The 12,028-nt window shown below is 29.5% G+C and overlaps 1 protein-coding gene across 2 annotated transcripts; it reads left to right on the top strand.

Moving 5' to 3' along the window:
• The first annotated feature begins 679 nt into the window (after positions 1-679).
• On the top strand, positions 680-10,397 carry LOC145062458 (putative WRKY transcription factor 47). 2 transcript variants are annotated; one of them, XM_079010061.1, is made up of 6 exons: positions 680-1,074; positions 1,296-1,346; positions 1,508-1,603; positions 1,715-1,921; positions 4,280-4,393; positions 9,713-10,397. In XM_079010061.1, exons 1-6 carry the CDS (start codon positions 853-855, stop codon positions 10,289-10,291), a joined length of 1,269 nt encoding a protein of 422 aa, XP_078866187.1. In that variant the 5' UTR covers positions 680-852; the 3' UTR covers positions 10,292-10,397. The 2 variants fall into 2 exon arrangements, with proteins under 2 accessions (XP_078866187.1, XP_078866186.1); XM_079010060.1 differs by having other exon boundaries at positions 1,493-1,603.
• Positions 10,398-12,028: the final 1,631 nt, after the last annotated feature.

Raw genomic sequence — 12,028 nt, 5'->3', positions numbered from 1 at the left:
TAGTTGTATCAATATATCGCATATCAACATTTGACATGAATAGAAAGGTAAAAAAAATGTAAGAGAGTATTTAAATAATTTAGTATATAGTCCCTAATAAATGAAAATAATTTTTGCTACTTGTCATCTTTTTATCCATTATATTACATATCGTTATGTGGTAAGTTTAGATCAAATTAGTGGTTTGTTTCTATTTTATTTTAATTTTATATAATATTTAAATGTAATTATAAATATATATACAATTCATTAATGTAACTTTCATTATATTTTTTAAATTTCTAAATTTAATCTAACTATTTTAGTTGTTTATTTATTTGAATTATTAGTTTAAATTTAGAAGATAAATAAATACTTCAATTTTAACAATAATTATTTTATTTTTTTTATAAATTTAAATTTTATAAATTGTTATTTATTTTTTTAAATAGACAAATTTATTACATCACAGCTGGTCTAAAATAAATAAAGTAAGAAACATGAATAAGAATAAAGAATAAGAAGCGATTAGGATCATATAAGTTAATTAGATCAGCCTAGGGTTAGGGTAGTCCCCATGGAGAAGAAGACACATGTACCTATTGACGCACCATCTGACGAAACTCTACACCCTTTTTTAATTAATAATACTACTATATATTTATTCCATAACTCACTTCGTTTCACATTTGGTCCCAAGTCTTCCTCTTCTTATTTTTTAATCCCCACTCCATTTCATCGACTTTTCAAAGCAAACCAGTCGTCTTCTTCTCTTCCTGATCACACGATATCTAGGGTTCTTCCAATCTTCATCAATACGCATTTCATTCTTTGCTTCAAATCCATCAACCACTCTGATTACCCGTTCATGTAATGGAAGCTCGATGTGAGAATATGGTTCTCAATTCATTCGACGGACACAAGTTTCCGATCAATCGCCATGAAAACAGGTCTGCGATCATTAACGAAGTGGATTTCTTCTCGAGAACTAGTACTACTGGTAATTCTTCCCAGCTGCATCCTTCTAGTATTCATCATGCCATAGAAAACAAAGAACACGACAGAGTTAATCAAGAACTCCAGCTTAACTTAAATGTAAGTTGATTTAACCATTTAATTACATCTGCTTCTTGCTAATCTCGTATCGTTTTTGATGGTTTTTGTTCAAACTGCGGGTTGAGATGACCAGTCATATCTAGATTATGATGAACAGATGCATGAACATGATTATCCTTGACCCTTTAATTACTCGTTTTAATCTATAACAAAATTCTTTAACCAAACATATTCGTGTTTTATGTGTCGTATATATGCAGGTGGGTTCGAATCTTAATACAATAAATACGAAAAACCAAGATGCTCATAAGGTATAGATAAACTCATACGTACATATTCAATCCAGTTAAGGCACTCTTTAGCAACCCTAATATCGTTTTTCCAAATTGTGAACAAACGATGAGTATGATGGTGTTTATTAGAAATGAATTCAGTAGTCTGATATATTTGGTCGAAGTTGGCTATATTACAGAACGAGCTTGAAAAGATGAAGCGAGAAAACGAAAGTTTGCGATCGATGCTTGCTCAAATTAAAGAAAAATATAGCTTTTTACAAAGACATATTAAGGTATACATATAACTAATATTAAATCAACATATAATCCATTGATCAAGTTTCGTTTTAATTACCCTACAATGACATTGATTCAACTGAGGGATTTGATTTGGAAAATAATAGACTATAAATAAGGTGGAAGACGACACGTTGGAATTCAAGAAACTCACTCCACCATTAATGAAGATTGATCCAAATGTTGATAGCTCTGATATGAACAAAGATGTTAAGTTGAATTCACCAAAGGATATTTGTGATCAAGGAGCTACGGCTGAAACAACTATGAGAAGGGCCCGTGTGTCGGTTAGGGTTCGGTCCGAAGCATCCATGGTTAGTAATTTATTTATTTGCTAAAACAATAATTAAATTAAATTATGTATTTAATATTTAAAATCAGTTTTACAGAAATGAAAGACGTAGAAATTGCATATAATCTAGTTAATTATGGCAAATGGTGGCTATATAAGTCTACGACTACGAAAGCTGCCATTAAGTTTGACAAAAATACTTACAAATTGTCAGACTTAAGAGTCGTGGACTTTGGTCATCCTTAGTTAGAGTCATGTCAATTATGGCGATCACATCATCGGAATTAATGACCGAATGTGAGTTTTTAAACTGTTACTACAAATACCATAAAAATATGGAAAAATGACATATACGTCCTATAAAATTTCTAAGGTTTATCTGTTTAGTCCCTAAACTATTTTGATGCCTTTATGAGGGAACCGAACTCCTTTTGTCGGGTTGATTAAGTCATTTTGGCCGAAGTGAAGGGGTCACCCGGTTACCCCTTTGCCACATTGACATTTTTTGACCAATTCCCCTAAATTGACTTTGAATTTTTCCAATTTGTTGACCAAACTTGCCTCATCACCAATTATGCTTTGTTTGAGTTCTTTAATCCGGAGAGTTGACGGAGGCTTCTTTGATGGCGATGCTTTTGACTAGCCCTCACTCCATCAAACCCTATTCATCGCAAAATCAAATCTCAAGGAAATTAGACCATGCTCTCGTTTGTCTCATTTGTCTAGCAGAAAACGTGAAAGGAAAAGGGCCAAGGCGGAGGGTGGGACGAAAATTGATTCAATCACGGTAGATGCATCTAGTACGATGGGTAATTGAACTTCTCTAAATCAATCACGTAAAACTCAATAACTTATATCCTAATTTTCCAGAAGAATTAAGATGATTTCCTCGTCACATTTGGTTACCCATTTATGTTCTGGGTTTTTTGTTTTCAGTCACATGAAACTCAATGAGTTATATCCTAATTTTTGATAACAATATGAATGTTTTTTTTAAAGTTTAGTTAATATAGATGTAAGGAAATTGATATAAGTCTTTGTTTTGAATCGACGTTGAAGGTCACCCTCCAGTGACCTCTAGATTTTTGATATAAGTCTTTCTTTGAAGTCGACTGGTAAGTTGGAAGGTGGGACATAAACCGATTTTCGGAGATCAAACTTTTAAATCGACGTTGTAGAGACTGAAAACGATAACAATAGCCGTAGGGATTGTTCCAGTGACCTCTAGATTGTTGCCTTCCGGTCCGACCAGCAGGAATACGAAGGGGAAAGAGGCAGATCGGTGATGGGAAGACTGCAAAAACCGACATAAGGAGGTGAGGAGGTCGATTTCCAATGGCCTTCAACTTCGATTTGACCATCATCATGGCCGATCTGGTGTTTGAGGGTAAAAGCAGCTCACACATGGGTGTTTTTGGTGGTGTTGCTCGGCAGGGGGAAGAAGGGAGGGACCCAAGTTTTGGGTATGTGACACTCAAACCGGTTATAACAAGTCAAGAGGACTAAAAAGACAGGTAAACCACGAGTTTGTTCCCTCATAAAGCCACTTAAAAAGGTAAGTGACTAAAAGAGTAAACCTTAAAAAGTTTATAGGACGTATATGTCATTTTCCCTAAAAATATTAAAATATATGATCTATGCTAACGATGTCTGTATAATAAATAGTACTATATATGTAATTCACATTTATTGGAAATAATTATTTTGTTGCAACAATGTCGACAATAATTTCTTCTATGGAAACCTAATTATTTTATCCTTAAACACATGATATAAATTAGGGATGTCAAAAGTCTCGTGGGACCCCGATCACGTGGGGCCCCCGTCCCGTATGTGGTTATTTGCTGGAAAAAAAAATCGGGGATGAGGGCATGGTTAACCTCCGTTTTAATTTCGGGGACGAGGGCGGGGGCGGTGGTTGGCAGTCTCGTCCCAAAACCCCCCATGGGGCCCCATTAATAAATTATATATATATATATATATATATATATATATATATATATATTAATTATATAAATATAATAAACAATAGGATGATTTTTACGTACCAAAATTCAACAAAAAAAATATTTTTAAGTTGGTTGTGACATTTATAGTTATGCTATAAATAACTATTATTATAAAAAAAATAGTTTCTTTTAGCCAAACAAGACTTCTTAATTTTAGCCCAAATAAGATAGTCCAAAATCAATCGGAGACGGAGGTTTAGGATGCAATCACCGTCCCGTTTGCTTCTGTTGACATCTATACATATACAAGATATAAATAAGAACCTTAATTTGGAGTTAGTGACATTCGTATTTTGTTTATATGATGCAAATTAAAGACACGAAGAAACTATAATCACATTTCACATATATGCTTGTACGTATTTTTACAGATTTCAGATGGATGTCAATGGAGAAAATATGGGCAAAAAATGGCGAAAGGAAATCCATGTCCTCGAGCTTATTATCGTTGCACCATGGTAGTAGGTTGTCCAGTGCGTAAGCAAGTAGGTTCACCTCCTTCATCATCATCATCGTTTTCTTCTCATCTAAAACTTATAATAAGATTTTTTTTTTTTTTTTTTTTTTTTTTTTTTTTTTTTTATAAATAATTTTTTCTACTAGCTGGTGATAATAGAAATGAAAGGATATTTGGTAACCATTAAAAAGATGAACTTTTTAGCACAAGCCTTAATTAAGGGAAAATGACTTAGGAGAGTAACTAACTCTTATCCGTGTTCACATATTGACAACTTCTTCTTTTTTGTATATAATAAAACAACTAACTTGTTTTAACTGTTTAAATTACACCAATATTACCGGCTAAAACAGGTAACTCAAAGGGAAAATGACTTGGGAGGGTAACAACCTATTATCTGTGTTCACATATTGCCAACTTCTTATTTTTTGTACATAAGAAAGCAACTAACTTGTTTTAACTGTGTAACATCCCAAAAATCATGATCAAAAATTTCATTTTTAATTTAATACTAAAACCATAATTGTCAAACCATTAATTTAATACTCCGGCATTGGGCCTCGCCCGGCATCGAACCCCGCTCGGTATACAGATCTATCTCTCTTAGGCCCCGCCCGCTAAACACATACAATCATATAACATGCTAACACATAAATAAACATACTCTACTGTATCCCTGTCCTAAGAAACATACTCTGCTAATAATGAGATACGAAACATCGTCCGTACTCAGCTAGTGATGAGATATGGGACCTCGCCCACACTCACCTCTCTACCCGACACATACAAGTATCACACGGACAACAAGTATAATCTAACATGCAAACATTCCTCGGGCACCCGCCCGACATCAGACCTTGGTCTGGAATAACATACTAGCATACAATGCCTAGGGCTAACCCTCGGGTCTTCCTACTCATAGATTACATGGGTTGGCATTGTGGCCTTAGACCCATTCACACAGTGAGGAGACTCACCTTGCACTGCTGAAGACTTGGCTGGAACTAGCTGAGTACGGACAAAGTTCCATATCTCATTATTAGCAGAGTATGTTTCTTAGGACATGGATACAGTAGAGTATGCTTCTTTATGTGTTAGCATGTTATATGATTGTATGTGTTTAGCGGTCGGGGCCCGGAGACAGGCGGGGCCTAAGAGAGACAGATCTGTATACTGAGCGGGGCTCGATGTCAGGCGGGGCCTGATGCCGGGCGAGGCCCAATGCCGAGTATTAAATTAATGGTTTGACAATTATGTTTTTAGTATTAAATTAAAAACGAAATTTTTGGTCATGATTTTTAGGATGTTACACAGTTAAAACAAGTTAGTTGCTTTCTTATGTACAAAAAATAAGAAGTTGCCAATATGTGAACACAGATAAGAGGTAGTTACCCTCCTAAGTCATTTTCCCTTTGAGTTACCTGTTTTAGCCGGTAATATTGGTGTAATTTAACCAGTTAATTAAACAAGTTAGTTGCTTTATTATGTACAAAAAAGAAGAAGTTGCTAATATGTGAACACGGATAAGAGGTAGTTATCCTCCTAAGTCATTTTCCCCTTAATTAATGGGTGGAGCCATATTGGGGCAACCTTCAACTTTTGTATATTTTATTTGGGAAGTGATTCGTACATAACAAAATTTTGCGGTACACAACAATTTATGTATTATAGAGTTGTACAATACAACATTTTAAAACAATAATCATTGTGTATGAAGAAAAATTGTTGTGTACAAATCATCTTCCATTTTCTTTTAATTTAATAAATTTGATTGTAAAAATTATTACATTAATAAAATAATATGAAGTTATAGAATAAAAATATTTATAATGTTATGTTAAATACATACTTATAATGACATGACGACAATGTTAAGTCTCAAACTTTATAAGTTGTTACGAATAACGACGTTTGTTAAGACGATAACTTTTTATATAATTAATCTTTTTATATTTCTATTCTATAATTATATATATATTTTTTATAAATATATAACTTAGCCATGACGTTAAATACAAACTTTGAAGCAGTAACATGTTATGACAAAGCCATAAAAAACTTTTTAAAACTAACTTTTTTAATAAATAAATTGAGAGGATATGAAGTTTTTTAACCCATCCTCCATAATAAATGAAATATTTTTGGCACATGTTATTCTCTCATTAATTTGAGCACATGTTATTTTTTGATATTTTTGAATAAATGCTTTTTCCTATTTGTCATTTTCTCATTTTTTTTTTATTTTTCCTTAATTTAAAAAATCATATTTACACCTCAAATTTTAATATTACTTATATAGTATTTAATATGTTTCCTTTTAAATTCAAATTTTAAAATTTAAATTTTACTTCTAAAATTTCAATTTAAATATTTTTTTTAAAACCTTCATATTTGATTTTTTGTTTTATCCAACACGTATAACATACGAGTCTTAAAACTAGTTTACTTAAATAAATTAAATAAGATAGAGTTGTAAACATATTTAGTTAAAACATGTAAACCTAAAACTAACTTAATCTACTCAATTATATCAGCCTATACATTGTTTAAAGAAATATTTTTTTCTCCATTCTTCTTACATCACATCTTTATGTTGAACACCTATTACGCTATATATAATATAATTGAAAATAAAAAATATGTAAGAGGAAGATAAATGTAAAATTTATAAAATTCTTCAAATTAAATCAAGTTAGAAGTTGAATTGTAAGAACATTAGATCATTACAATATATATATATATATATATATATATATATATATATATATATATATATATATATATATATGATACAAAACGACGTAATATAGTGAGTTCAGGTATCTAATCTTATATACCCTTAAGAATATATTCACTTTTTTCCCAATATATATATATATATATATATATATATATATATACATATACATATATATGTTCAGGTTTATTTGAGACCATTCTAATTTTCTAAGACCGTGAGACCAAATCTAAAAATAATTTTAAAATGCAAAATAAATGGAAAAATCCAAAAAAAAAATTAAATATTATTTTCGGAACTTGAATTAACTAAAAATAAAAAAAAAATAAAAAAATCCCGTTTTTTTTTTTTTTTTTTTTTTGAAAAATACGTGAAATATTCTAATAGAATATTATACTATACATATTCTAAAAAGTAATTTTAAAATGCAAAATAAATGGAAAAATCTAAAAATTCTTTTTTTAAATATTATTTTCGGAACTTGAATTAACTAAAAAAAATCCCGTTTTTTTTTGAAAAATACGTGAAATATTCTAATAGAATATTACACTGTACATATTCTAAAAAATAATTTTAAAATACAAAATAAATGGAAAAATCCAAAAATTCTTTTTTTAAATATTATTTTCAGAACTTGAATTAACTAAAAAAAGATAAAAAAAAATATATATAAAAAAAATGCGTCTCACGGTCTCACAAATATAGGTGGTCTCAAATGAACCTAACCCTATATATATATATATATATATATATATATATATATATATATATATATATATATATATATATATATATATATATATGGACGAAAGTTTAGGTTTCATTTTTTATCGAAAAAAATCTAAAAATATAGAAATTCATAATTTTTCATCATCTTTCCATCGATATTAAAATTGATATATATATATATATATATATATATATATATATATATATATATATATATATATATATATATATATATATTACTTTTGTGATCTGTTGAGGTTCACACTGTGAATTTGCATATATATTCACAGTGTGAATCTGCACAGCTTCACAATGTGAATTTGAACAGATTCACATTATGAATCTGAACATAGTATTATATCAGAGATAAAAAATTGGAAAAAATATATATATAAAAAATACAAATCATAAAATCAAACATAGGGCTGTATCGGAGAGAAAAAAAAAACTGAATCATTAAAATTGAATCATGGATCATAAAAATGATCCATGCTTCAATTTTAATGATTCTAAAAAAAATTTCTAATTTTTTTTTCTCTACGATATAGTACTATGCTTGATTTTATTATTTGTATTCTTTTATATTTTTTTAGGTGTACTCATCGAAAAAAGAGTCCTCATCGGTTCCCCCCCTCTCTCTCCCTATATATATATATATATATATATATATATATATATATATATATATATATAATTCCAAGGATTATACTATTACAAAAGTAATATAATTTAATAATAAATAAACAGTTTTTTTCTGGAAAGAATAAACTCATAAATAAATAGATTAAAGCTACCTTTTAAAAATATCAATTTATCCCATTAAATTTAGAATTTTATCAAGTTTATTGATGTTAATACAATTGACTAAAGAAATCATCAATATTCAAAGTATTTTCATAAAATACCTCTTGACTCACAAAAAATTATCTAAATCTTATATATATATATATATATATATATATATATATATATATATATACACGGAAGTTTAGGTTTCATTTTTTATCGAAAAAAATCTAAAAATATAGAAATTCATAAATTTTCATCATCTTTCCATCGATATTAAAATTGATATATATATATATATATATATATATATATATATATATATATATATATATATATATTACTTTTGTGATCTGTTCAGGTTTCACACTATGAATTTGCATATATGCACAGATTCACAATGTGAATTTGAACAGATTCACATTGTGAATCTGAACATAGTATTATATCAGAGATAAAAAATTGGAAACATATATATATATATATATATATATATATATATATATATATATATATATATATATATATAAATACAAATCATAAAATCTAAAGTAGGACTGTATCGGAGAGAAAAAAAAATTGAATCATTAAAATTGAATCATGGATCATAAAAAAGATCGATGCTTCAATTTTAATGATTCAAAAAAGAAAAATTCTAATTTTTTTTCTCTATGATATAGTACTATGCTTGATTTTATGATTTGTATTTTTATTTTTTATTTTTTTAGGTGTCCTTATCGAAAAAAGAGTCGTCATCGGTTCCCCCCCCCCTCTCTCTCTCCCTATATATATATATATATATATATATATATATATATATATATATATATATATATATATATAATTCCAAGGATTATACTATTACAAAAGTAATATAATTTAATAATAAATAAACAATTTTTTTTTTCTGGAAAGAATAAATTTATAAATAAATAGATTAAAGCTACCTTTTAAAAATATCAATTTATCCCATTAAATTTAGAATTTTATCAAGGTTATTGATGTTAATACAATTGACTAAGGAAATCATCAATATTCAAAGTATATTCATAAAATACCTCTTGACTCACAAAAAATTATCTAAATCTTATATAGGTACAACGATCTATGGATGATCAGACAATTTTGATAACGACATATGAAGGCACTCATAACCATCCACTACCACAAACTGCCATGGCAATGGCCTCCACCACCTCTGCCGCCGCCTCTATGCTACTCTCTGGTTCAGTTTCAAGCTCAAATCACCATAACCACAACCTTATCGTAGGATCCATGCTTTCTTCTTATCATCCGAATATTACCACTACCTTGTCAGCCACTACACCGTTTCCTTCCATTACATTAGACCTCACAAACCCTAGCTCCAACCACCTCCAACAACCCCCATTTCACTTTCCTTTTTCGACCAACACAAATCCTAATTTCAGTCTTCCTGATAAACCATCACTTTTGGCACAATTGGATACTCAACAGTATAGTGTAAGGAAGTTTTCTGGCATCCCAAATTCCGACCAAGAGCTGATGGATGCAGCCATGGCGGCGGTCACAACAGATCCACATTTCATGGCAGCTTTGGCTGCCGTAATTGGCTCCATTATTGCCAATGACCACCATAACAATGACGGTGTCAACAACAGCCAAAGAAGTGATAATAATTTTACAACAAATTAGAGTTCTCCAAAGTATATATTGCCAAAAGGAAACGAAATAGACTATGTACAAAACGAAACAAATACACACTCTTATAAAAAGTTGAATCAAATTATTTTTTCTTGTAGTGTATTTTCAAAATCAGTTTCATTAATGTCGTTTTAATACTGAAAAAGCTGACATAAAATGTAATATTGTTAAGATACAACCTTATATACACATATACACACACTATATTTAAACCTGTAAAAACCATGATTAAAAAGGAAAAACAGTATTGATAACTCAAAAAAGTAATCTTTAATGATGCACAATTTATTAATATATGCTTGACTATCGATTCCATCTTCAATAATAGTGATCAATAATAAATGGTGAATAATTTATTATTTAAATATGTAATTTTAATAAAAGTGGAGATTATAAAAGAAAGAAATAAAAAAAAAAAACTGAAAACGTTTAAAGGTTTATATCCTAATTACCAATATCATTTGCGGAAAGCAAAGTTTTATTTATTTATATATTTTAAATAAACCAAGAGGTTTACACCCCATTACAAAGATCAGAAAAAAAATATTAAATTTGTTAGAAAAAAATACACAAATTGAATATTTTCAAATCTATTGTTTTCCTCATTCATCTTTCATATAGTTTTTATAATAAGGTTTAGTTGTAAACATTGTGTTATTTCCTTGGAAATGACATGTCTGGAAGGAACTTTCTTACTTTTAATTCCAAAATAGATGCAAATAATTAACTTTTGCGAATGTTATACCAGCTAACTAACATGGAAAATTACAACAAACCAGAGAAGAACCCTGCGTTGCGGGGTAGAATCGATAAAGGAAACAACATAAAAGGTTGAATTTATTAGCCATGCCATTTATAATTCATTGTTTGTTATAAATTTATAGTTTCCAATTTTTTTCTGGATCTCAAGTTAAATTAGAATAATATATTAGATTAACATTTTGCCTTTGTCATCTTTCCGACTCTTTATGACCTCCAAAGGTGACTAACTAACCATCTTGTCAAGGTCTGTCATTAGTAGACGACAAAAGTATAGGGATCCAGGAAGCAGGTGGCGGGAACAGAAGGTGGAGATGCCGACGAACAGTGGATAGTCCGATGGTGGTGATGATTATCCCGACATTTTCATTTTCGTAATATCTGACCTGGTTACACCCCCGACCGAGGCACCGGAATACGCCGAGCTGTATGACTTAGTTCATGGATAACAAGCAAATTGAATATACATCACAAGCTACAACAATAACAACATAGCAGTTACATTCCAGTTTAATGTTCGAATACAAGATTCATGCATATAATAGTAATGAGTTCATAAATTCGTCTTAACAAGTAGGCCGATATAACAAAAACTAGATAAGAGTACTAGATTGTATGGAATCCATGAACAGTTCTTCTATTAAAGGCTGCTTCAATGATCTCCTGAGAATACATGTAATTTAAGGGTCAACATAAAGGTTAGTGAGAGTTACAGGTATTCTGCTAACCGTAGTAAAGATACTGTAAAAGTCTAAAAGTATTCCTTTTGTCGTTAAAACCATGTTTGATACAGGGTTAAATCATAAGTATATATATACTTGAAATATTTGTTAAAGAGATAAATCATAAGTAAATCCATACCTAAAATGTTTGATAAAGTGATAAACCATAAGTAAACCTATACTTTAAATACTTGATAAATAAATAAATCATAAATAAATTCATACTTAAAATGCTTGATAAAGAGTT

Source organism: Lactuca serriola, chromosome 7, assembly GCF_051521515.1.
Source record: "Lactuca serriola cultivar US96UC23 chromosome 7, Lser_US96UC23_V15, whole genome shotgun sequence".
NCBI lineage: Eukaryota > Viridiplantae > Streptophyta > Magnoliopsida > Asterales > Asteraceae > Lactuca > Lactuca serriola.
Note: the sequence above shows the minus strand (reverse complement) of the source record. Positions and strands in the feature narration are given on the sequence as shown.